Here is a 27,735-nt window from a genome sequence, read left to right on the forward strand (position 1 = left end):
CAAATTTTACGTATTTGTTTGCCTAATTTAAGCATTTTCAAGCCTAAAAATGGCTAAATGAACTAAAACGCACATATAACGCGTTAAGAGGACACATTCAAATTCGGATGATACACTATGTAGTATTCTACACTGGTCACTAGGTGTCAGTAATGTTACTGTAATGTTGAGTGAGACACACAAGCACCAGACTTGACTGCCGGAACAACAGGCTTTTATTGTTTTATTGTTTGAATGATCTCACAACAGGCAAAATAATCCCCAACATGGGCCACTGTTTCGGCTGTAAATTCAACTCTGAACCTCTGACGTCACTTCCTGTCCTCCCCCCACTCAGCTCCCCTAGCACTGGAACGCATTATTTATGTCTTATTTTCTCTTATTATATCTACTGTATTGGGTAATAGGAGTGTAAAGGTGACTATAGGGGTGTTATTTAATGTCCAGAGAGCTCTTAAAATGTCAAAAACCGTATATACAAGCTCGTAAACAGGTTTTCTATTCTCTAACTACAAAAATATTCGATTTATAAATATGGAATCATACTTTGTGGTAATAGGATAAGCGGCATAGAAGACGGATGGATGAATTCACTTGTCACGGTCGGTATGGAACCAATTAACCGCGACAAACGAGGCATTGCTGTGTTTATATTTCTATCTATGATTGAGGAGTTTTACCGATGCCATCAAATGCCAAACTGTTGACTTTCCATTTATTTGCCATGTTTACAAAATATTTAGCATTCATACGTTGTACATGATCCATGTATTGTGTGTGTACCTTTAACAAATATGAAACTCTTTTTTGAAGTGCTGCTTTACACGAGTACAGTGGAATCTCAGTTAGCATACGCCTCGGTTAGCGTGTTTTTCGGTTTTCAGTGTTCCCTCGCTACATCGCAGTTCACCTTTCGCAGAATTTTTTTAAGTGCAATTTTGCTTTTTGCTCTTTTCTTTAACAGCGCAGTGATCTATGGGTGCTCTGTTTTATGTTTCTGTTATTGTATTTACTCCTGCTACCAGCAGAGGGTGTTGTATACTCATGTGAGAGTTGAAGAGTGTCTAGTTCTGAGCAATGTGTGTAGCCAACTAAGTAGAGCCACAACAGTCCTGATTGGCTAAAGGAGAAACCGACAATTGTGTTCTGCGTTCTGGTTGGCTGTAGACCATTGTCAAGCAATCTCCTTCGTGCAGGACTGCTTGTTTCCTGTTTTACGATGGCTAGCTGCTAGCGATCATACATGCTGAATGAATACTGTAAACGAATCTTCGGTCCGTGGAGGACGAGGAGGAGGAATATGTTTTAACAAGGATACAAAAACGCTACAGCCTAGCAATCAAAGAAAATATGCGTGAGTCACTTCATTTCTTGTGTGCAATCTTGTAAGTTGATCATTAAAATTCAAACGAAACTTGAACTATGACAGTGTTTAAAAGAGAGAAAATGTTAATGCCTGTCTGAGAAAAGTGTATCAAGTGTATGGTGAGGGGTTTTACAGCCTTAAAACATATAGAATAATTGTACAAAAATATTGCTGGCTGCTTCGCGGATTTCACTTATCGCGAGTTATTTTGGGAACCCTTCCCCCACGATAAAAGAGGGAACACTGTATGTCAAATTTCTGTCGAACCGATTTACATAATTTCTTTTGGGAAAAATTGTTTTGGTTAGAGTACGTTTCGGTTAGAGCCGGAACTTCTGGCATGGATTAATGACGCTAACCAAGGTTCCACCGTACAGTACACATAATGAAAGTTCATTTTATATGTAAATGATACATAGGTGTGAATGGTTGTGTATATATGGACTCCAGCCCAGCTGCGACCCTGATGAGGACAAGTGCTATAGAAAATGAATGACTAGAGTGCTCTCCCAGTGCATAATAGATAGAACATATAACAGGGGTGTCCAAAGTGCAGGTGGGGGCCATTTATGTCCCGCGACTGTTTTCTTTATTGGCCCTCGGTACATTCTAAAAATACAACTAAGCAAGAAAATTAAAAAAAACAACAGCAAAAATGGAAAAACGAGCAAGAATTTTTTACAAGAATAAAGACAAAATATTAGGAGAATAAAGTCATAATATTAAGAGAAAAAAAATAGCATGAAGTTGAAATATTTAAAAGTTGCAATATTATGAGAAGCAAACAAATCAAAGAATAAAGTTGCAATTTTTGGAAAATTAGGTTAGGAAAAAGTTATAATATTATATACAGCAGTAATATTATGAATTCTAAATTTTATGAGAATAAAGTCATAGTTTTATGAGAAAAACATGTACGAGAAGAAAGTTTGAATATTTGTAAAAAAAAAGAAAAGTGTAATTCAAGGAGAAGTTCGTACTAATAATACGCAGAAAGCTGAGATGCGGGCTGTTTTTGTCTTGAAATATAAAAACGTTTCAGCAAATCTACATCAGTTGGTTTCCAGACATTTTAAGTCCTTTGATTTTTCAATATGCGGCCCACGGTGGAAAAAGTTTGGACACCCCTGATCTATAAGGTCCAACATGTATGAACAAAACAACGCGACTCCTTCTGCTTCTAAACCTCGTTGAAATACTCGTTAAAGTACTCGGAGGAGCCTGAGGAGGAAATGATGTCATCAGGATCTGAGAAGGAAAAGCAAGCGTGCGTCACTATTCCACACATCAATCAAACCATGTCCTCAAATGTACGCAACACTGGATTGCTACACTGGATATCCATTTCTAGCAAAACGGTGTACCTTCACATGGAGCGCTTTTAAAGCGGACGTCGTCAATGGCAATATCACTCCGCAGGGATGGACCTCGAATGGCTTCAAACACAATCTGAAACAAATACAGACATCTTTCCTTCATGACTCGTCATTACTTCTGCCGAGACCACCCGTCCAATCGCGACATAGTAGGCGTGGCCGGGGGAGGAGGCTGCCCAATCCGTCAGTTACAGCCAAGAGGAGAAGAATGCAGATTTGCATTTGATGGCAAGAAGCTTCATGGAAACGTAGTGAATGTAACTTTTGAGTACAATATTCACACGTGTACTCAGTGTACATATGAGCATAATGTAGACTTATAGAGTACCTGGTGACGTAAATGACAGTGGTAGTCCACAGTGGCCCTCATCCAAGACACGCTCTGTTCCCCACGTCGCCTCCACAGCAGTGTGTCACCTTCAATGTCGCCACGACGCAGGAGAACGCGTAAGATCCCTGTGCCAGATCCGTACATGTGGTAGTAGAAGATCAAGCAGTGAGGGCCTGAGGAGCCTCTCAGGTCCCACGTCCGCAAGTGGGCCTTGTTACCAGGACGCAGGTGTGACGCCTCCATGTACATGAAGTAACCTGAGTGAAGTTAAGAGGATAGAAAACCTGTTTACGACCTTCTAAATATGTTTTTTAACATTATTAGAGCCCTCTAGGCATAAAAAAACGCCCCGAAGTCACCTTTACACACATATAAAACATAAATAAGACTCATGCTTGTGTGTGTTGCTTCTTGTGCTAGGGGAGCTGAGTGGGGGGGCCGACAGGAAGTGATGTTGGGATTCAGAGTTCAGTTTGAGTTCGGCGTGGGTTATGGCCGCAACAGTAGCCAGTGTTAGGGATGTGCTTGTTGTCAGATTATTCAAATCTGCAATAAAAGTCCATTGTTCCGGTGATCAAGTCTGGTGCTTGTGTGTCTCACCCAGTATTACAGTAACTCCCCTTCTCTCTTCAATTGCTATTGTTCACTAGGGACACAATCCAGGTTTAATCCCCAAATATGCCTCACATGCTCATTCATTGAAATGATTTGCCCCACTTGTGTGAGTGTGCATGGTGTGTTGCATAAAGACATGAAATAGCTGAAACAAGGCAGCCAACAACGGTGAAAGCTGATTTTCTGTGTCAGACATAATGGATGGAGCAGATGAAAATAATGCTTCATACATGTCTACCTGTGCTCTTACACCAAGTCTGTCTGCATGAATACTGCTTGTATTTGTCCTTCATCGTTTCGCTGCGCTGTTTTTCCATGGGGGTGTCGCGCAGCAGTACGCCTGTGAACATCCTCATTCTCCCAGGTCATTGTATTCTCACAGCATTTAATCGATCGCAACTGTTCAGGGTTGTCACATACTCACATGTGATCGTGCAATGCAATGTGGGCCGCAGGCGCCATTTTTAGGGCAACAGTGCTCGTTTAAAGGGATGTCCCCATCCGCAATTTTTGGCTTCCGATCAGATCCGATTTTTTTAATAGTCTTGCCAATCCGATGCAGTACTGATCCTTTTTTTTTTTTTCACTTTAATAATAAGCTTTTCTTACAAACATGAATTTGTGGAAATGAATATGGTTATGAAAATAGCTCTTCAAAGCATTAAAAATAATGCAACCGAAGTACTGCTGAATTTACTTTTTTGTTACACAGAATGACCAACAATATCGCTTGGCTTTTGTAACAAACCTCTGTGAGTCAGGTCCCTAATCCAATAAAAGATACATCTGATAAAAAAGTCCATCCAATAAAGGATCCAATAATGGCCTATATGACTAATCATTTGACATGGTTATAGATCAATTTGTGGTGTGATTTAGAATATATGGCATTTTTTAACAAACTCTCTTTAGCGCAATAGTAATTTATTGACGGTCCCGAGTGTAAACAACCAGCGGTTAGAGCAGCACTTACCGAGCGAGCAGTGGCAGAGCCAGACATTTTTCATTGCGGTGGCCGAGGTGAGACCATTAGTCACACAGGGGTGGCAATAAGTTGATACCTGAAATGTCTAGATGGCCAGTGGGGTGGCCGGAGAATGACCAAGGGTGGCCATGGCCACCATTGGCCACCACGTACTGTAGCTCCACCACTGCGTGCAAGCTCACCGCACAATGACACAGCAGTTCTGGCACAGTGAGACATACTGTCCAACGTGAAACTAACTACACCGCGGTACATCGGGGACATGTCTTGCAAGGTAGCCAATCCCAATCCTGAAAATCAAATCGGGACAGCCCTACTTGTTTATATCAGAGTTTTCTGCTGCAAGAGAGAGATACACGACGTAACAAACACGCTGATCACACAAAAGAGAAAGGCGATTGACAGTAACGAGACAAGGGTACAAGACCTCCGAATTTTATGGTTTAAAGAGAAGACCGTTGTCATGTCAGAGGAATGTAAACAACACACGGCCGCATGTTCTTATGTTTGCATTATTTTGTGCATGTAAAACTGTAACTATTGTCTATAAAATGTGTTTTGTGTATCTAGAACGGAATAATTGTATTTACATTATTTTCTATGGAAAAATTTGCTTTGGTTAGAGTCCGTTTTGGTTTGAGTCGGACCTTCTGGAACGGATTAATGAGGAACCACCATACTATATTACTACACACAATTCTATACAGCCACATTTGCATCTGAGCAGTGAGTGAATGAATAATTAAACAGTGAATCAAGACAGAACTCACCTACCCCAGTGGTATGGTCTCCTCTGGGTCCTGTATAAGATGTGGGGGTGTTTCCTCGGACCCGCAGCCAGTCAGCTTGGTCTTGTGTCTTCTCCTGGATGAAGCCGCAAAGTCCACTTTCAAAATCACACTGACCTGGGAGGGAGCCTGAGGAGTCAACATGTAAGATGTTCATAGACAGTATGGTGCTGTACAGTTAATATGATGATGATTATAGTAGCCATAATAGTCTGCAGTGTAAACCTGTGAGAATAAATGTGAGAGTTGTACCTTTTTTTATTCCGCAATGTCCCAGGCTGACAGTGATGTCATCAATGGCTACCAGGCCACATTCCCAAAAGTTACTACAAATGCTGACAAACACGATCTAGGAAACATACAAAGGATTGATCATTCATTCATAGGAAATACACATAGGACTGATGTTCATTCAAGTTCATTCATGCACTCCAAAGAGTAAGGTGTGAAGTTGTACACCCTCAGTGTGAAAGAGGCTTGTGACTTCCTGTCTAGGTCGGCCTTATTCTACTGTTTGGTGAAATGAACCCAGGTCTCCACAGGGGGGTTAACCACCGGACCACAGCATGTCTTCATCCTGTGCTCCTGTGCTCATGAATAGTAAAGCCAACCACTCAGCAAGCATCACCTACCTTGGACACCATGGGCTTGATGTAGGTGATCTCCACCTCCGTCCATACGTCACTAGAACTGTCTGCCAGGCTCCAAACCTTATCTTGGCCCACGTTGTTCTCATCATAAATATAAAGAACCAGTGCATTGTCTGCCTTCCTAAATCCATGAAGCAGGTAGTAGAATCTCAAGCAGTATTTGTGGTTGCCCGGTAAGAAAGGACCATGAAGCCGACCCACGTAGCCAGGCATGGAGGAAAATCGGGTATTTGCCAGAAGCATGCCACCTTTAAAGACATGACAGAGAAGCAGTGAAGAACGGGATTGGTATTAGAGGCGTACAGCCTTGTGATTGGTGTTTAGGGTTTACACCGCCTTTTGACCACAGTCAACTAGGAGAGACTCCATGACTCAAAAATAAGGAGTACATCTGTGAGGTTCAATCGGGGCAACTGGACTCTTCTCCTCTCTACTTTCGTTCAATAGGCTTCTTCAGACTCCTCACAGTGAGGAGTGCAATGACTCCTACATTGGAGAGACCAAGCAACCCTTACAAAAAACGCATGGCAGAGCATAGGAGAGCAATTTCTTCAGGCCCAGAGTCAGCTCTTCATTTGCAGCTCAAAAAGAAGACACCATGTCCAAATTCTGGATAAGGAGGACCACTGGGCCGCACGGTGATCTAGTGGTTAGCACGTTGGCCAATACAGGAACAGCCTGGAGATCGGGAAGACCTGGGTTCGATTCTCCCTTGGGCATTTCTGTGTGGAGTTTGCATGAAAGAGGCTTGTGACTTGTGACCAGTCCAGGGTGTACCCCGCCTGTCGGCCGAAGTCAGCTGGGATAGGCTCCAGCATGCCCCCGCGACCCTAATGAGGATGAAGAGGAATAGAAAATGGATGGATGGAGGACCACTGGTTTGAAAGAGGTGTGAAAGAAGCCATTAATGTCCAACTGGAAAGGCCGTCCTTAAACATAGGAGTTTGCACCATCACCTATCATCCTGACATCCCTTCCCCCAAAAATTGTCTCATTCCACAGGAAGACTGGCCACTCATGAGCAGGCGAACGACCTGTTGTTATTCAGGACTCTCGCTCACCAGCCACGCCCAGCAAAAACAACAAAAACCCGACTATGACCACCCACCTGGGACAAAAACAGGCAAACTCCACATCTGGAATTTAGAACTGAAGGAGTCTTTTGGATGAAAGGTGAAACGTCTCCAACAAATAAGCAGAGTCCAGTTACCTCCATTTACCCTTTTCAGATGACCATGACCTGGATGACTGGTAATAGACAAACACACACTAAACAACGTGGTGTCATGTGTTTCCACCTGACTCACCTGTTCCGGTCGTATGGTCTCCGACTCTGTAAGCGTTAGGAGTGATTGAAACTCTACGCCATACTTTACTCTCAGCTCTCTCCAAGTAGTACAGACACAGCCCATCCTCAAAGTCACAGTTGGCTATAGAAGGGTCCACATTTGCTTCTGGGAAAGAAAAAAAACATGAAATAAAACACAAACATGACTTGTATGATGAATACTGACATACTATACTCACCCGTTCAAAGACAAAAGCCTGGCCAAGCATATCATATCACATCAGTTACAGTATTTCCATAGGTTTAGTGGTTGTGTGTGTACCAGTAGGTAAGTATTATTACTATATAAGCAAGTAGGCAGCGTGTCAAATTAAACAAAGCATAGGTAAGGGGGGGTGATATGTAGTATTCTACACTGGTCACTAGGTGTCAGTAATGTTACATTAATGAGACAATAGCCACAGATAATGTGACTCTCCCCATGCTACTTGTATAATGTGTGTCTTATTTCGGTCTTATTTTCTCTTATTATTGGTTTGGTTTGGTTTGGTTTAGTTTATTTGAACATGAAGGTTACAATGGAATACATCTCGTGAATCATTTTTTGACAGTTCCACATGTCCAAAAGGAGTAGGAAGAAGCAAAGCTTATTTAATCCTACCCCCCATCCATTCTACATCTAGTACAGTACATGTAGTTCACTTCCTGGATTCCATGTCATGTTTTCAGTGATAGTCAGGATAACACATAATAGATAACGGTGAGATAACCGTCCCCCCAAAAAAAGAGAGAACATTCATAATAATGATAATATGATGACAATACTAAATAAATAAATAAATAAATAAGAACAAAGCTTTTTTTTTTTTTTTAAACACAACAAAGAAAATTATAAAAAAAATAAATAAATAAATAGAAATAAATAAATAACAAATAAAATTTAATTAAATAAATAAAAAATAAAATAAAATAAAATAAAATAGAAAATAAAAAAATAAATAAATAAAATAAAATAACAATTATGTCTATTATATTGGGTAAAGTGTCTAAAGGTGACTATCGGAGTCAGTAATGTTACATTAATGAGACAATAGCCACAGATAATGTGACTCTCCCCATGCCACTTGTATAATGTGTGTCTTATTTCGGTCTTATTTTCTCTTATTATGTCTACTATATTGGGTAAAGTGTCTAAAGGTGACTATCGGGGTGTTATTTCATGTCTAGAGAGCTCTAATAATGATAAAAACCATATTTAGAAGGACGTACACAGGTTTTCAGTGCTCTATGAAAATATTCCATTTATAAATAAGGAATTTACTTATCACTGTCGGATCTGAAACCAATTAGCCACGATAAACGATTACTGTATTTACAATATGCTGAGTGGACAAGACGGGAGAAATACTTGCAGTCCTGTGGGAGCTCCAGTGCAGAAGCTTTATTTGTAATAATATTGTTGAGTCAGTCCGAAATCCAGATGTGTCCTCTCACCTGTGTCAGCGTGGCAGAATTCAGGGGAAAAGGAGATGTCATCGATGGACACGTATCCACCTCTGGCACTGTTAAACGCCGCCTCAAACACCAGCTGTTACACACACACACAAAGATGGGAAGAGGAACAATGTGTGCATGGAGGACATAAAGAACAAAGATGATACACTGATGGGCGTGGCTGTATTGCTACAATCAAAGTGAAAGATTGATTGGGAAAACCAATCATTGGTTGATGGAAAAGTTGAGTAGAAATCTTGGCGGGAGTGCAGCAGTACAGTTGCACGAGCTTTTTCCACACTGACAACAGCAGTGGGAGGTGTATCTGCAGCTCAGCTTTGTGTCGTAGGCAACCAAGTGTAGTCCAGTGGAACATCGCTGTTCATTATTAATTAGTTCCAAAAGCTCTGTTGCAAACTGAAACATAAGAAAACCAAATATATTTTCCTCATAAGAAATCATGTAATCCACTGAATTCGATCCAGACACACACAAATACATTTTATAGACATTAATTATAGTTTTAATCGAACCTAAGATTACGTTAATTGGCGACTTTAAATTGTCCGTAGGTATGAATGTGAGTGTGAATGGTTGTTTGTGTATATGTGCCCTGCGATTGGCTGGCCACCAGTCCGGGTGTACCCTGCCTCTTGCTGGGATCAGCTGGGATAGACTCCAGCATACCCCTGCGACCCTAGTGAGGATTATGTCATCCTGATATGATAATGAATGAATGAATAATTATAGTTTTAGATGCAGAAAACAATGTGAAATTATACTGTATATATATAATAAGTGCATGTTTGTCACACTTAAATGTTTAAGTTTATCAAACAAATTTTAACACAAAATGCAGTTTTTAAATGAAACTTTTATCATTAAGGAAGAAAAAAAAATCCAGACCTACGCGGCCCTGTGTGAAAAAGTTGAGAGTTGAGTTGAGATCTATCAGTCTGGAAAAGGTTACAAAGCAAATTCCAAAGCTTTGGGACCCCAGCGAACCACAGTGAGAGCCATTATCCACAAATGGCGAAAACATGGAACAGTGGTGAACCTTCCCAGTTAGAGGCCAGCCAACCAAAATGACCCCAAGAGCGCAGCGTTTGGGAAAATACTCTGTGGTCTGACAAGATAAAAGTTTAACTTTTTGGACTGTGTGGGTCCCATTACATCTGGCATTTCTTACATTTGAGAAAAAGAACATCATAGCAACAGTAAAATATGGTGGTGGTAGTGTGATGGTCTGGGGTTGTTTTGCTGCTTCAAGACCTGCTGTGAAAATGGAACCATGAGTTCTGCTGTCTACCAAAAAATCCTGAAGGAGAATGTCCGGCCATCTGTTTGTGATCTCAAGCTGAAACCAACTTGGGTTCTGCAGCAGGACAATGATCCATAACACACCAGCAAGTCCACCTCTGAATGGCTGAAGAAAAACAAAATGGAGATTTTGGAGTGGCCTAGTCAAAGTCCTGACCTGAATCCTATTGAGATGCTGTGGCATGACCTTAAAAAGGCGCTTCATGCTGGAAAACCCTCCAATGTGGCTGAATTACAATGATTCTGAAAAATGAGTGGGCCAGAATTCCTCCACAGCGCTGTAAAAGACTCACTGCGAGTTATCGCAAATGGCTGAATACCTGACATAAAATGACATTGAATCCACATTTTTGCCAAGATTTTGGCTTTTACAGGATGCGGTCTTGAACTTTTGATCAGCTGATGAACAGCCTATTTCACTTTAATGCTTATTTGCAATAAATTGGTTACTCAAAAAATGTTTTGGACTGTGTATAAATATCAGGACTGTATATATATGTGTGTGTACTGTATATAAAATACTGAATATTACTACAAAACACTGCAGTTTGTAATGAAGTGTACTTTGCTCCAGTACTGACCTGAAGGGGTTGAGGGGCTTTCATGTCAACATTTACGAGGGTCCAGCCGGAGGTGACGTAGACGTCTGGTCTCCAGATCTCTTCGTAGTGGCCAAGCTGATCTTTGGTGAAAAGCGTGAACATGTTCCCCCTTTCCTGATCCCGATGGTAAAAGAAGGACAGGCAGCCGGCGATTGGCACGTTTGTTACTGGTGACATAAGTTTGGCAACTTCCTGGAAGTGTTTGGCGTACAAAGAGTCTGCATACATGAAGTGTCCTGCAGGAAGATATATACATATTTATATGCTCGATATGTCACCTCCTCTTTTTCTGTCCTGTCTTTTATTTTGTATTCTTTTCCCCCCTACTGGTTCCTTTTTGTGTTTCCTGTGCAGAGTCCTTAACTTCCTGTGCGGGGCGGAGCAACGAGACACACCTGCAGCCGTGAATCCTTAACCCTTTATAGGGCACTCCTTTACATACTAGCAGTGCTTAGCAGTATTGAAATATCATACATTATAATATCATTACTGTATTTGAGTTACTTAGCTGACATAAAACGTTTCCTATTAAAGACTACAATCATCATAAGCTACTTTGGGTTTGTTTATGATTGTGAAGTGATGATGATGATGTCTACCTGTGCGGTTACTATTGCTGACGTGGTCAAAGAGGTTGGACTGGGGTGCAGCAGTGTGACTCCCGCCAACATACCAGTTGATGTTTGGATTCCAGCTGTTACTGTAGCCACACAGATGATGCTCCTCAAAATCACAATCTGGTGACCAAACAATCTTTTTCAATTCTTTTCTTCCCGATCAAGCGCACAATGATTGATTATCACATGATTACTAATTACCAAGGCAGTAACCAGGAACAATGTGAACTTCAAAAATTGCCACACTGTTACTTGGACCGTGTTCTGCTTGCCCGTCCAACAGAATCTGCAACAGAACCAGCAAGATGTTAGCCTCATCATCATCATCATGTTAACATTATATTAGCATTCATTAGCATTCTATCATCTTTATCCTTAATGATGGCCACCACAGTTCAGCGGTTGGGACCAAAAGAGCGAGCAATATTGGTGGGCGTGTCTCCTCTATCAAATACATTTTTTGCTTTTTTTTTTTTTAAACCAAACCTGCCCAGCCAGCAGGGCAAATACCACTGTTGATCTACATGTATTTGACTTTATTTGATGTTCTATTGTGATGCCTATTTGGAACGGCCGGACCGGAGCAGGAAAGGAGAGAGAAGAAGAGGAGAAAAGGAGACAGAGAAATACAATAGGGCCTTCGCACGACCGATGGGTCTTAGTGCTCGGGCCCTAACAACAACAATAACAATAAGACTACATGAGCAAATGTCTATGACAACCACAGTGTACACAGAAGTAGTAAAAAGATAATATCAACAGCCACAGTGATAATACTGCACTGACAGTAATACAGTAATACCCACACAGCCAGGACCCACATCACCAAAAGCCACCGGGCCCACGGGCAGACCAGCGGCCGCAGAGAGGCAACCCCGGGCAGAAACAGGGCGAAGAAACAAGAGGACAGCCAGCCCCTGAGATTGCCGTGAGACCACCACCCACAAGGGCCCCAGGGGGGACAGCTGAGGTATGGTGAGCCCCTCATCTGCCCAGCTCCCCCAAACCCTAAGTGTCTACTGTGCGGTTGAAATTCAGGAGCGACCAAGTCTGAGGAACGCCAGGGGTAGAGGAGCTGCCGCAAGGTACACCACCCCTCACCACGCCTCACCGTGGACTGCCCCAAAGTCCTATACAGTATGTACTGTATGTGTGCTAGTGCAGCGAGTTTCACTTCCATGCTGATGGCGGTCCTTTTCTCTGGCACACTGCCGCTTTGGAGACATAATGAAGTGTATTCTTCCGCCGGTGCGTGATGTGTCTGGTTAATTAATTTATGGGAGCACTTTGTAACCACAAATGTTGTAACACGGAATGTTGGAAACCAAGGACTCCACGTAATTGTGAATTATGAAGTTGCGTGTTCACTGTTGATGCTAACAAGAACCATGTCGTGCCAGTTCTTTATCTTAAACTACAAACTCTCAGAAATGTGTCTTCTGAACCTCCCAGTGCTTTTTCTGTCCTTGTTCGAGGCAGTTTGTTAGAGTCAGCGTGTTGGAATCAGTTGGTTGGAGCCAGTTTGTGCTGCTCTCTGAAGGGTGTCGCTAACTGCACGCAGAGACGATTTGACGTTTTTAGCATAGCCTTCCTTTCTAAGACAACAATAGAATGACACGTATAGAACACATTTCCCAGTCATAAGAGCAATACAAGAAGGAAAGGCAAGTATTACTAGTATTATACAATACAAGTATTAAGAACTTATGACATTTATTTTGTGCTGAATGTGATTCTACTGTCAATACCTGGTAGTTGACTGTGCTGTTGGGTATATCCACGCTGCCGATCAGCCAGCTATCAGAGGATTGGTTGGCTGTCCAAAGCGTGTAATCAAAATTATCACCTTGTGGCCGAAGGTGGAGCTGCAGCAAACCTTGGATGGATGGATGGATGGAATAGAAGTTTCCAAAAAGAGCTGTGTTAAAGTGAGTTGTATTCCATAATAATAATAATGTGTAATGCAAAATGAAGATGAATGCCGAACCTCGTCCAATGATCTGATACACCAGCCTGACGCAGCTCCAGTCCTGATGGTCCAAAACGGGACTGACAAGAACGGCCTTTTCCTGACCACGTAAAGAGGATGATTCCACTGTTATTAAATGCCCTACAACAATAAAACCAACATATACTCATCATCTGATACCATTGTGTGCGCAAAGGTGATGCAAGAAGCTCACAAATTGCACTATGCAGTCTTCCGCAGCACCATCGTTTTCACAAAAATGATATTTCAAACTGGAATATCACTCTATTGTTCCATTTCTTTAGCGGCCCACTTCTTGGTTAACATGACGGTGAATCTTTTTGATTCTTGGGATTCCATTGTAACTCAAATAAGAGGAAAATCGCAATAAGACACAAATGACAATAAGACAAAATGGCAATAAGACACAATTGAAAACAAGTCACAAATGATAATAACAGACAAATGACAATAAGACACAAATGACAATAAGACAAAATGGCAATAAGACACAATTGAAAACAAGTCACAAATGATAATCACAGACAAATGACAATAAGAGACGAATGACAATGTAAGACACAAATGATAATAAGACATAAATGACAATAAGACACAAATGTCAATAAGAGATTTAGCAAGTAATTGGACCCCTCTTTTTCAAAAAAGTGACTAGAGTCAAATCTAGTGACTTTTTCTGGCCTGCTGTGCGCCCCTCACCCGTCTAAAAGCTCTCACAGGCGCCTCTGTCTTGTGACACAAAAAGAAGCTTGACAGAAAGTTCATTTGCATTTCTGAACATGTTCATTTTGCTTTTTATGTTTTTGTTCACTTTTTGTCTCCCCCAGTGTCCTTTACGCAAAAATTATACAACTACGCATTACACATGTTTGTGTGAATGCCTCCCACGTGCCCCCAAAATCTGAAAAAGCTAGAGTGTCTTACTTCTAAAACAAGAGCAGGAGGTTCGACAATTCACTCTGAGTAAGCAGAGGACGTTTATTGGACATAAAGACAATTTAATGGACTCTGTAAATCACGCTAGGAAAAGGAGAATGTAGATTCCTTATAAGGCGATATCACCTTAGCATGAACCTACACCAAGAGCAGTCATGTTCCCTTACGCACATTCGCATCCGCATTGCTCGTCACACAATACACCATTGAACATTTGTTCATTCATACACTGACAATATTCGATATCAAACACGAACATCCATGCTGTATAGCAACAGCTTTCGTCAGTTTCTCCACTCAGGAGAAGAGGAGGCAGTTTGCTGACATAAACACTTTTTTTTTGGTGCATTAGGGTGACCACAGCTGCTAAAGCACTAACATGTGGTACAGATTATATAAAAGAAGAGCAAAGCTAAACGCTGTGGCCACAATTTCCCCTCAGTAAATGTTTAAATGCTGGCGGCAAGCGTTTCTCAAAAACAACAAAGACAGGACAACCTGGACATAAACACTCTTCTAGAGTTGACACCGGGAGATTTTCTTCATTGAGCAGCATGCATGAGCGAGGGTTAGTGCTTTGTATACGCATACTTCACACAAGATAGTTCATAAAATCATCAACGTTTACTTGGCTTCAACCGCAGCCTTGTACGTATTTACCACACTGACATCCACACGGTGGTACATGTGGTACTGCAGTTATACCGCATGCATTTTGTGTTAATTAGCACGTTTCGTGTTATGCTTGCACTCCCGTAAATGATCGCTACGGTACAAAAGGTAGTCTTGCTTCGCTAGACTGAGGAAGGACAACCCCACTTTTGTTCTTTTTAGTGAACTTCTTTCCTTTTGTGATGTCTCCCAAGTGTGAGGCGGACGTCTGACCGCAATGCGTCAAAGAAAAGGAAAGTGAAGTGAAATGAAATTCGATACGATAAAATGCTGAGAAAGTGGAGATATCAGCGTTGGCTGCATGCCTGGTCCAAGTCGCTCGAACGCCGCGACCATCACAGAGGAAAAAGACGGCATCTTTGAACATGTGAAAGGATCTGCTCCTATGAAATGGACAGTGATAACTAAGCAGTGTTGATTATTGACACATCCTGTTTATTCTTGTATTGATGTAATGGCGTATTGATGTATTTTGCTTTTGTTTTATTTTTAAGTGATTGCGTTTATTAGGACACTTTGGCAGAGCTGCTGGAAACATGACCTTCTCCTAGACATAAATAAAGTATCTATCCATCTATATATGTAGTATTCTAGTCACTACTATGCGTCAGGAATGTTACATCGATGAGGTATTTACCTGCATTAAATCAGCCATGGATGAAGAGTCCAACATAACATAGTGGAAAAAAATGTGTTGGACGTTTCGCTCCTCATCCGAAGAGCTTCGTCAGCGAACTAATGGACCCTGTGTTCAGCAGGTTACTGAGACCGAAACCCACAGCTCTTAGTCTTGCAAATGAGGTAGAGTCAGGGCCGAGCCAGAACAATAGATGCTAACGAGCCAGTATCAGAGTCGTTCATACCCAACTCAGGGAGCGACACTTCCCTTTTATCGGAGGTGCTAATGGCGGGAGAGGATTATACCACTACTCCGCCCAGGCTTAGTGTAAAGAACCAATAGGAGGAGGGTGTTGGCACACCAATTCCGCCCACTCTTACTGTATTTAAGGCCTAAGCTACCAGCACTTATTAGTTCGCTGACGAAGCTCTTCGGATGAGGAGCGAAACGTCCGACACCTTCTTCACAAAAGTGCAGATGACTTCTCAAGAAGCCTTTCCCTCGATGGACAACTCCTGTACGACTGAGAGCCTACACAGACACATAGTGAAAAAAAGTTCTCCTCCTATTCCGTGTGGCAGTGGTACATTTGTGGCTTCTTCCACTCAGTTTCAAACCTATTCTTACGTTTAAAATGAATAAATTGGAGGCTAACCAGAATGCTCGGTAGATAGCTATACTGTTAAAGCAGCGGCCGTATCTTGTGTCACTTGAGAGACCCCACAGCCTGCGTATGGGCGGTGCGCAATGTGATGTAAACAAAGCTAGCAGTATTGTCGGAGTGTACGTCTATGTCCTGCATATCAATCCAGTGACAAACGTCATAGCGAGGATGGATGATAGGTTGATTTATTATTTTTAAATACTTTATTTTAATGTCATGTTTGATCCGGGCATTCCGGTCTCCTCCCACATTCCAAAAACATGCATGTTAGGTTAATTTGCGACTCTAAATTGTGTACATGATGTGAATGGATGGTCTGTATGTGCCCTGCGATTGGCCCAAAGTCAGCTGGGATAGGCTCCAGCATACCCCTGCGACCTTAATGAGGATAAGCGGCATAGAAATTGGATGAATGGAGTACAAAGGTGACGATAGGGGTGTTATTCAATGTCTGTAGGGCTCTAATAATGTAGAAAAACACATTTTTAGAAGGTCAAAAACAGGTTTTCTATGCTCTAACTAGGAAAATATTCCATTTATTAATATTGAATCCTGCTTTGCGGAAATTCACCTATCGCAGTCGGGCTGGAACCAATAAAGCGTGATAAATGAGGGATGACTGTAGTGAGAGTATGCCAGATGTGTTATATTGTGTTTACGAGCGAGGATGAACAGGTAGCGCCCAATCTATTTGTTGTGGTCCAAATGTATTAGGAGCGTGTGATTGGTGGAAGACAAGGAAGTGCTTTTAGCCAGTCTGTGAGTTACGCTGTTACGCCAGAGGTGGCCAAAGTGCAGCCCAGTTGCCGTTTGCGGCACGCCGCTGTCTGTTTATGGGCCTGCGGCACATTTTAAAAATCAAATTTTACACTAAAAAAAAAAAAAAAGAAATTTTATAAGAATAAAGTTAAACAATTAAGAAACAATAGTTGTAATCTAACAAGAAAAAGTTTACATTTTTGAGAATAATGCAATATTATGATAATGATTACGATATTATGATATGATGATAAGAAAAACGTAATTAGTAATATTAATATTAAAATGGTAATATGAGAAAAAAACAAAAAACAAATAAAGTTGTAATTTTTGGAAAATTTGGTTAGGGTTAGGTTGGCGAAGTTGTAATATTACAAGAATAAAGTCAAAATATTATGGAAAATTAAAAAAAAACAAAAACAGCACAAATGTAATTTTAGTAGCAGAGAGTTGAAAGATTTTTTTTAAATGCTATTTTTTTCAAACTCGTATTATTATGAGAAACAAACAAAACAAAATAACTGTAATTTTTTGAGAATTTAAAGGGAAAAGTTAGTATAATATTACGGCAATGAAGTTAAAACATTATGGGCATGAAGTCATAATATTAGGAAAACAAAATGTTCAAAGATTATTTAAAAATAAAGTTGAAATATTTGGAAAATTAAAAAAAAAAAAACAACCATACAAAAATTACAAAGAAGGAGCAAAGACTTGCTAATCACATGCTGCTTTTTTTTTTTATACCTATACCACAAAGATGAGATGCAGTTTTTTCTTTCAATTATATATATAATTATATACAGTATATATATACACAGTATATGAAGTCATTAAAGGATACATTTCAGATAGAGCATGTCTACATATTGTATTTTTTTAAGTAGGAGGAACCCTGCGACCTCTTTTCATTGGTCTCAGGTCCAGTGTTAAAAAAGCATCCAACACAAGCATCCTTTTTAAACCACTAAATCTTCCTTGGGTCTTATATTGGCGCTGACTACTCAACTTACCATGGCAACCAAACACCACCATCTTGTTTTTATGAGCTTATTTATTCCACAGTGTGTGTATTTATTCCACAGTGTATTTAGCAACCATCTCCAAGGCTGGCCCGGCGGTCGGAACTAGTTTTATCACGTACCGCTTTGTGGTCCGTGATGAAGCTTCTGTTTGGCTTAGAAGCGCGTCGCCTTTCCTCGTGAATAGGCAACAAACTACTGATAGCGACACGTGTCAAACACACGTCGAACAGGTCAAAGATTGCTCCTGAAGACAGACGATCTTGGTGATGTTAGGACAGTGTGTGGTTTCCATGCAGGCGGCACGAGCAGGCAGTGGAAAATGAGAAAAGTGGGTGGAGCGGGTCAGAATGTGAGTAATGTGTCACTTTTATAATGCACCAAACCCAAATTCATTTAATAGTCTAACTAGATAGGACGGCTCTAGTTTGAGGAGTCGGCGCAGGGTCCACGCAAGAACACTTCGGCTGTTTTGAAGTGCAAAATGCCAGTCATTAAGATACAAAGGAACGGGGTCCCTGCCAGCCAACGACAGTCGTTTGGGTGGTATCACCCTCGTTAGTACTGTTTCTTCAGTTTCAAGCCTTTGCCTTTTATCAGGTGTAAAGTGTACCACCCAGTCCCCCACATACAATGGCAGTAGTCTATAATAAATAAACATGACACAACCACCTTGGTTTCAGGCGCATCCATGATCATATTAGCATACTGTATTAGCATTTGAACTAGCATCTGCCTACATCACATGATATGTTAAATGCTTCTACAGCTTCTCTCGCTCGTCTGTTAGCATACAAACTGTTATCATTTTAGCATGCTACTGATTAAAGTGAGATTCATTCTTTCATTTTAGCACCTCTCTAACGAAGCAAAAGATGTTCCCATGCTAACATGAGGTATTCATCCATGCTAGCATGCTAGCTGTTACAATTCCATTGTGTTGGCATACTGTCCAGGTTGAAATTGTATTTATTATTATTCTTTTACTACAGGGTGATAGAAGTGTTTATGGATGGATGTGCTCCCATAATGTTAAAATATTTAAGGATATGTAGCATTGCATTTGTTTCCTCCTCACCCCATAAATGTAAACATTAATCGCGTCAATTCCGCTCCATACCGCCCGCAAACAAATGCCAAAATCCTTTTCCACGTGAGCAGTGAGCATGTGCAATATTAGAGTACCGAAAGGTCCTTTTTTTCCCCCAAGAAATGCCTTGTTTTCACCTCCTGTCCTGACCGTCTTGTTTTTTTTTAAGTCATGAAAATGTCTTGGTTTTCCTTGTTTTCCATTGGGGCTAAGATAATACAGTAATCCCTCGTTTATCATGGTTAATTGGCTCCAGACACAACCGTGCTAAAAGTAAGTACGATTTATAGATTTTTAAATGGACTATTTTCGAGTTAGAGCAGAGAAAGCCTGTTTACAACCTTCGAAACATGGCTTTTAACATTATTAGAGCCCACAGGCATGAAATAACACCCCTATAGTCACCGTTATACTCCTATTACCCAAATAAGACAAAATAAGACATATAAGCCAAAGATAAGTAGTATGCTCGTGTGTGTTTTGCTGTAAATGTGCTCTGGTGCTAGGCAAGCCGATAATATTTGTTTAAATATGCATATTTTTTTAACTTTTAATAATAGGCCGGAGTCAACCATAAAACAACATCCATCCATCTTCTTGGCCGCTTATCCTCACTCGGTTGCGAGTATGCTGGAGCCTATACCAGCTGACTTTTGGGCGAGAGGCGGGGTACACCCCGGACTAGTCGCCAGCCAATCACAGGGCACATATAGACAAACAAACATTCACTGTCACATTCATACCTATGGACAATTTAGAGTCGTCCATTAGCCTAAACTGCATGTTTTCGGAATGTCGGAGAAAACCGACGTACCCGGAGAAACCCCCCATAAAACAGCATGATTTATTTTTTTGAAGAAATTTGAAGACCCAAATACATTTACAGCAACACATATGAGCATGAGTCTCATACATATGTATTATATGTCTTATTTTGTCTTATTATGTCTACTACATTGGGTAATACGAGTGTAAAGGTGGCTGTAGGGGTGTTATTTCATGTCTAGAGCAATGGTGTCGAAAGTGCGGTCCGGGCGAGCCATTGGCTGCCAATGACTTGTTTATTGTTAGCCCTCGGCACATTGGAGAAAAAAAACAAAAAAACCCCAAAAAAACCCAAGCAAAAATTGCCAAAAAAATTGCATAATGTAAAGAAATATGCTAAAATGTCCATACTAATAATTAATAATGTCATTTTCATAATTAATAACACAAGTAATAATTATTTTTACCTTTTTTTATAACATGTAAAAAATATATAAAAATATCAAAGTGGCCCACCGGCATCCTTTAATTTTTCTGTATTTGGCTCTCGGTGGAGAACGTTTGGACACCCCTGGTCTAGAGGGCTCTAATGTTAAAAATCATATTTAGAAGGTTTTCTATGCTCTCCCTATGAAAATATTCCATTTATGAGTAAGGAATCCTACTTGCCTGGAATGTACTTATCACGCACGGATCTGCAGCCATTTAACGGAGATAAAGGAGGGATTACCGTATCTCGTTACTGGGTCCAGTGTCCTGGTTTTCAGTGATCAAAATATGGTCACTCCACCGTCAACCACTTCATATTACACCATTTATGTCTTTCTATCAGATTATATTTATACAGGCATAAACCAGCGCTCCCGATCACCCTTTTCATCATCCCAAAATGTGTTTGCACGTCTCAAAAATGTGAACAATATTCCGTTAATCCAGAAATATTGTGCGCGTGGAAACTTTCAAGGTGTTCAAACGTGTCCTACAGCAAGCGTGTGCTTGAACTCATATACAGTATCCACGTGACGTATATAGCAAACATTTCCAAGTACTTCAAGCTGTACCTTGCTGATTGATGTTCCAGTTGTCATGTTGCGCGTGTGAAGTATACCCACAGGTGCTCGTGTCAAAGGTACAAGATCCAGGTAGTACTTCCTGCTGCGTCAGGAGTACTTCTCTTAGTAGAAAAACTGTCAGCAAAGACAAGACAATAAAAAACACGGACAACTGAAACACTGAAGCGCTGTACTTCTTCCATTTGTAAAGGTATTTGTGTAAAAAGTAGTACTTACCCTGCACAGCAAAATACACGACGTTCATCGCTGCAGTAAAAAAAAAAAATACCCTTAAGTACTTGGGAGACTTGATGTTCTGATCCCGACCCAATAAACTTTCCACGGGACCAACACTGACTCACGCTCGTCTGCAGCCTCTCCACACCAACGCATCAATACGTGAATTATTACATAAATGCATGCACGCTTACGTGAATGCATGAATTAATACGTGGATACATTAAAGTATGGTTATATGAATGCGTGAATGCATTGCTGCAGGGGTGGAAGAACACAGTAGCTTCTGTGTCATACAAAAATATTCAAAGTCAAAAATACTTTGTTTAATTAAACATTTTATGGATAAGTATAGTTACAGTACTTTTCACATGAAATTTGATGTGTATTTCATTTTTAAAGGAAAACTAAATCAACGTTATAAAACGCGACTGCTTTACGGCCCCGTCGCCGCTAGGGGGCTCCCAAACATCATCTGTGAAGACAGTAAAAGTTTGTATTTGATTTTTAATATCTTCTTTATTGCTTCTATTTACCTTTTTACTTTGGATCTATGATTGGATTTGGACACTTTTTGTAATCTGCGTGTGTGTTTTGTTTTTGTTCTTGAAAGAAAATGAAAAAAAAACATTAAAAATTAAAGTGAAATGAGTAGAATCTTGTCTGACAAAATGAAAAATGTCAATATAAACACTAATAATTACGAATTCATCCTAAAAACTGTTGTCTGTGTGTGAAAGACATGAAAATTCTTACCTTTTAAACACTTTTAAAAAAATAAAGCATCGTATTTATTGGGAGAGTTTACAGTTATTAGGTTTAGAGGGCAATCACTTTCACACAGGGCCGTGTAGGTTTTGGATTTTTCTCTGCCTTAATAATAAAAACATTCATTTAAAAAATGCATTTTGTGTTCAGTTGTGCTGTCAATGACTAATATTTCCATTTGTTTGATGATTTGAAACATTTAAGTGTGACAAACATGCAAAAAAACCAAGAAATCCGAAAGGGGGCGAACACTTTAACACACCACTGCACCTGCAAGCAGTTTGCAGATTTTGTTTCATTTAAAAAAAAAAAAAAGCATTCAAGTTGTTAACAGTAAAGCCAAGCAGCTCAGTGTTTTGTATTTTGTTTCCTTGCTGTACTCAAAATGAACCCTTAAAACCGTGACGATGTCGTACCTCCTCCACATGTTAACAATCAAACAAAAAGACGGCGAAAATGCGTAATGTTTTTGCGCAAATTTTTGTAGCTGCTGCATACTGTATGAGTGACAGGAAGAAAAGCTCAAGACTCCCTTAGGAGGAAGTGCTTTGGCACCTCCTGCTGGTTTCCGTGAATAAATCTCTCCATCTTTTCCCCATATTTGTTTTGGTACAGAAACCAGTGTCATTGATCAGCTGGATTTACTACATGTATGACTTTTATCATGGATGCCAAACTTCACTTTTTAAATCATTACTGCTAACACTGAAGGGTTTCCCTAAAGTCTGGACATACTGTAGAAAATACACACATAATGCAGTATACGTATATTGTACAGTAATCCCCCGTTGTAGTAGGATTCCTTATATATAAATGCAATATTTTCGAAGTTAGAGCAGAGAAAAATTGTGTATGACCTTATACAGTTTAAACATTAGAGCCCTCTAGACATGACATAACACCCCTATAGTCACCTTCACACTCCTATTATCCAATATAGTAGACATAGTAAGAGAAAATAAGACATTTAAGACATAAATTTGAAGACTGGTGCTCGTGTGTGTTGCTGTAACTGTGTTCCACCGCTGAGCTGAATGGGTGACATCTGGAGTTCAAAGTTCGGTTTTAGCTTAGCAACAGTGGCCCGTGCTCATTGTGAGAACATTCAAAGCGCCAATAAAAGCCGGTTGTTTCGCCGATCAAGTCTGGTGTGTCTCACCGAACATTGGTGACATTACTGACACCTAGTGGCCAGTGTAGAATACTACATATCATCACAACACCTTTGAATGAGATTTCTGAATGCCTTAAATTTTTTATTTTACTTCATTAAGATATGTTTAAGCTTGACAATGCTTAATTTAGGCAAAAAAATATCGTACATTCCCTTAAATATGTATATTTTTATGCATTCAAACAAAAAAAGAAAGATTTATATATTTTAGAAAAACCGTAAGAGTGAAGTCGTGAAATCCAACGTAGCGAGGGATTACTGTATACAAAAACTTTAATTCATAATTTATTTTAAATTATTTGTATTTAAAAATACAATTGAAAATATATAAAGATTGTATATAGTAATTGATTAAAATATATATTTAAAAAGAATACCAATTTCTATTATTTACTATTATATATATTAAATAAAACATTATTTAATAATTATAATTGTACAATATATGCATTTTTGCTGTGTCAAGACTTCAGAAACACTATTTTTACCAATTCACAAATGTGATCACCTCCCTGTACGAAAAGAGTAAAAAAGAAAGAAGTGCAGAGGGTGTAAACATATTTGCATCAACAAGTCCACCATTGTGCAAATGTCATTCACTCGGCTTCACAGAACGGGTTCAATGTGATGTATGCTAAGATAGGCTGAGTGGGTGTAATTCAGGTTTACGTAGACATTAAAAACGTAATTTATTGTTACAAATATTTTTAAAAAAGCATGTCTTTCCTAAACTTAAATAGACAGGACTTCCAAGTAGGATGAACATAATAGAAGCTTTGAACATGGGGGGAAATAAACAAACTATTTCCATAAAGCCCTCACAAAAAAGTGGCACCAGTGAGGGCTGACAGAGGATGTTATAATAATACAGTAATTATTATTACGATGAGGGTGTTACTCAACAACAAACTGCGAACAAATTATCTTATGACAGAGAAACAAGTAGAACATTTTTCATTTCTACTTTCCAGTGGGAATAAAAAGCTTTGTGCTGTGAAAAGACAGCAGCAACACAACATTAAAAACATGACATTTAGTTGCATTAACTACTGCAAGCCTGTTAGACATTTGTGTTACAATATTCAAGGCTTTTGAGGAGGTTTACATCCTTCCGTCTCCTCTTGAGCAGGTAAAATACCATACTTCACACGAGTCTATTTTCAAGGAATAACACGAAAGAAACAACACCCCGATCCAATGTAGGGAGTGTAGAGCTTGAACGACAGTGTAAATGTACCACCCGCTCAACTCCACACACACCCATTCATGTCTGAACCACCCTCAACATAAGTGAGTACACCCTTATGTTAAACTGTACACATGCTACAAAGTCAGGTGTTTACGCTGTCTTGATCTCAAAGGCAAAAACTCTTTCTCTCTCAAAGGTTTGGACACCCTTACTTTGCATAAAGATGTTCTAGGCCAGAGGTCACCCACCTTTTTGAGCCTAAAGACCCACTGCTTTGCTAAAGGTAAAGGTGATGAACCCTATAGAGTGGGGCATCCTCAAAGAGGTGGAGGAGTACACGGTGTCTAACGTCCACCAGCGCCATATTATCATGGAGGCCCAAAAGAGGATTCCAGAGACAACCTGTGATGTTCTAGTGAACTCCAACTACACTTTTTTAGCCATTTTTATGAGGAGTGTACTGAATTGTGTTGCGAGCGGTTTAGACGTTGATGGCTGTGTGTTGAGTTATGAGGGGACAGTAAATTTGCAGTTATACAAGCTGCACATTGACGACTTTACATTGTATCAAAGTGTCGTTTCTTCAGAGTTGACCCATGAAGACATCAAAATATTTCAATGTGAGGGGTGTGCTGACTTTTGCAAGGTACTGCAAATATGACGCCTTATATATGATGCCTTATATTCCTCTCTAAAATATAAGAAGTGGTGTGGCTGTTCCAATACTTTGAGGAGTTTAAATTGTTAATATTTTTATTTGTAAAAAGAAATTGAACAAAAAAAATACAAACAAAAAGATGATCATGCAGTGTTCTTTCAGGAAAAAATAAATTAGTTTGAAATAGATGCATGTCCTCAGTTGATGTGGTCCTTGGCGATTGAGACGACAGAAAAGAAGTTTTAGAATTTTTGCGTCATTTATCCCCACCCCCCTTGTGGCTTTTCCCTGTAGGGGTCGCCACAGCATGAGCCATGAAAGGCAGAAAGTGTGTACCCATCACACCACCAGGGATTAAAAAAAAAAAAAAAAGTTTACAAAGAAGTTTATAAAAAGGCAGAAAAAGTAAAATGTGCTCATTTACACCGGTGATGCTGTTTTTGTGTCTCGGCTACAAAAGGCCACAGAAAACAGACCTCGACTTAAAGGTCCAGTAAAAAGTCAGTCGAGTGAAATAATATCCGATATACTGTTGTCAGCGCTTGCTGCGCCCGTGACGACACGGGTGGTGTCGTGGATGGGGTGGGCTGTGCGGGTGCTGGCGTCGTAGCGGCTGCTGGAGGAGGAAACCAGGGTGGAGCTGGTGCTGGGAGAAGACACACTCTGCATGGTACTGGTCAGGTTTTCCAGAAACATCTGTGGCCTGTAATGCTAAGCAGGAAGAACAACTTCCTGTCACAAAACTACTTTATTCTTTCCAGCATGCCAATAAACTTTCTGTTCAAATGACAACTGCAGATCTATTCCATACCTTCTGCCAGATTCATTTCAGCGCTTTCTTTTCCAGGTAGTTTTAAAGCACAATTGCATGAATATACAGTGTTCCCTCGTTTATCATGCAGGATAGGTTGCCAACATAGACCGCAATAAGTGAAATCCGCGAAGTAACCAACTTAATTTTTTTTTTTTTTTTTTACAATTATGTATGTTTTAAGGCTGTAAACCCCTCACCATACACTTTATACACCTTTCACGGACGAATTACATCATTTTCGAGCGGAAAATTCCTTCTCCCTCTCTCGACCATTTGATAGGAGCAGATCCTTTCACATGTTCAAAGATACCATCTTTATCATTCATGATGATTGCTAGCGGCTTGGACAGAGCATGCAAACAATGTTGATTTCTCAACCTTCTTTTACCACGTCTAATTTCATTTGACTTTCCTTTTCTTTGACACACTGCATTCACAAGAGTCTGCCTCATACTTGAGTGACATAAATTAGGGAAAAAAGGAAAAAACGTGACGTCCTTCCTCAGTGTAGTGACACTCGTATTCTTTCACCTATGTAGTCATCCACCGCACAGATAACTACGTAGTTCTTTTTGTACCTACATATTAATGACTATGGGGAGTACGTACATAAACACAAAACGTCGGAACACGAGGACCACCTGTACTTGGAGGTGCTGAGTCTCAAGGTTCACACTCGAACCGCCCCAGTAAACACTGAAAGTCATCAGGACCAAATCATCCGCAAATAGAGATGAGGTCCTAAAGCCTCCAAACTGGACATCCTCAACGCCTTGGCTGCGCCAAGAAATTTGGTTCATAAAAATTATGACCAGAATCGGTGACAAAGGTCTGCCTTGATGGACGCCAACGTTCGGCGTGAACAGGCTGAACTTACTGCTAGCAATGCGTGCGAACCAGGCTCCTGCTCCCGTTGTATAAGGACCGAATGACACATAGTAGCGTGTCACAAACCCTATATTCCCAGACCACCCCCCACAGGACACCGGGCGGGACACAGTAAAACGTCTTTTCCAAGTCCACAAAGCACATGTGGACCAGTTCGGCAGTCTCCTCAACTCCCAGTGTAGAGTTGGTCCAGTGTTCCTGTTGCAGCCCTCTTGAGGAGTTTGATCCCAAAACTCAACCTATCTAGTGTACCCTGTTTGTTCAGCACATTTCACTGTACATCTTCCAAACTTCAGTACCATCTACATATGTGTAAAGTTGCTCCAAATGTGCCCCATCATGTGATAATTACATACCTGAGGATCCGCTTGAATTAAAGAAAATAAATCCAGGCCTACGAGAAGGAGACAGAATGATCAGTTTTGCAGTTGAATAGAACACGGGATTCATAGGTGACTCAGTACCCAACTTACTCTGCATGTCTGTGGGGATGGTAGCCAGGGTGGACGGGTGGAAGGGGACTGCATAGTCAGCAAGTGTAGGTGTCAGATATGAAGTGTCCAGTCCCTGAACCGTTGGTACACGCATAGTGGAAGGCTGATACGTCAATACTCTGATAAGAAAGTGAAAACATTTGGTATTCAATATTGACAATGAAGCAGCAACCTGAGTCAAGTCATCAATTGTATTCACACTTTTCTATCATTATGTGCTTCTAACTTACCCCTTCGCATGCATGTCCTCATTTTTAGAAATGTAAACACAGCGTTTCTTCAGCGGAGGGTCTGTGCTCTCCTCCTCCTCCTCATCATCATCATCAGAGGAGGAGCTTTCCAGAGTCAAATCAATGACATCAGCCTTCTTAGTGGGGATGGGCTCAGCAGAATGTGGAACCACCAAAGACTGTCGAAAAGGAACTGATGCTGAAAAATATAAAGTCAAATATTTGTTGTTGCTTAATGTGTCTTCAAAGCACAATGCAGCGGAACCTTGGTTATCATCAGGA

At 40.4% G+C, this 27,735-nt stretch overlaps 1 protein-coding gene across 2 annotated transcripts; it reads right to left on the reverse strand.

The window, feature by feature from the left end:
• Window positions 1-204: 204 nt before the first annotated feature.
• Window positions 205-27,306, reverse strand: mamdc2a (MAM domain containing 2a). 2 transcript variants are annotated; one of them, XM_054774197.1, is made up of 18 exons: window positions 27,203-27,306; window positions 27,086-27,123; window positions 21,239-21,268; window positions 21,011-21,136; window positions 13,420-13,542; window positions 13,181-13,308; window positions 11,634-11,718; window positions 11,415-11,552; window positions 10,795-11,051; window positions 10,203-10,319; window positions 8,894-8,987; window positions 7,419-7,565; window positions 6,094-6,359; window positions 5,714-5,810; window positions 5,444-5,590; window positions 3,071-3,330; window positions 2,731-2,815; window positions 205-2,614 (listed from the first exon to the last, which is right to left on the reverse strand). In XM_054774197.1, exons 3-18 carry the CDS (start codon window positions 21,264-21,266, stop codon window positions 2,547-2,549), a joined length of 2,166 nt encoding a protein of 721 aa, XP_054630172.1. In that variant the 5' UTR covers window positions 21,267-21,268; window positions 27,086-27,123; window positions 27,203-27,306; the 3' UTR covers window positions 205-2,546. The 2 variants fall into 2 exon arrangements, with proteins under 2 accessions (XP_054630172.1, XP_054630173.1); XM_054774198.1 differs by lacking the exon at window positions 10,203-10,319.
• Window positions 27,307-27,735: the final 429 nt, after the last annotated feature.

Source organism: Dunckerocampus dactyliophorus, chromosome 4 (assembly GCF_027744805.1).
Source record: "Dunckerocampus dactyliophorus isolate RoL2022-P2 chromosome 4, RoL_Ddac_1.1, whole genome shotgun sequence".
In the NCBI taxonomy this organism is placed as follows: domain Eukaryota; kingdom Metazoa; phylum Chordata; class Actinopteri; order Syngnathiformes; family Syngnathidae; genus Dunckerocampus; species Dunckerocampus dactyliophorus.

What these genes read in the sequence shown, in the direction of transcription:
- mamdc2a (XM_054774197.1), bottom strand. Translation starts at nt 21,266, where the DNA reads ATGAACGTCGTGTATTTTGCTGTGCAGG. An exon ending in TGTTCCTGGTTACTGCCTTG is followed by an intron (nt 11,553 to 11,633) that starts GTAATTAGTAAT and finishes TTTGGTCACCAG; the next exon opens with ATTGTGATTTTGAGGAGCAT. An exon ending in ACATTGCGGAATAAAAAAAG is followed by an intron (nt 5,591 to 5,713) that starts GTACAACTCTCA and finishes TTGACTCCTCAG; the next exon opens with GCTCCCTCCCAGGTCAGTGT.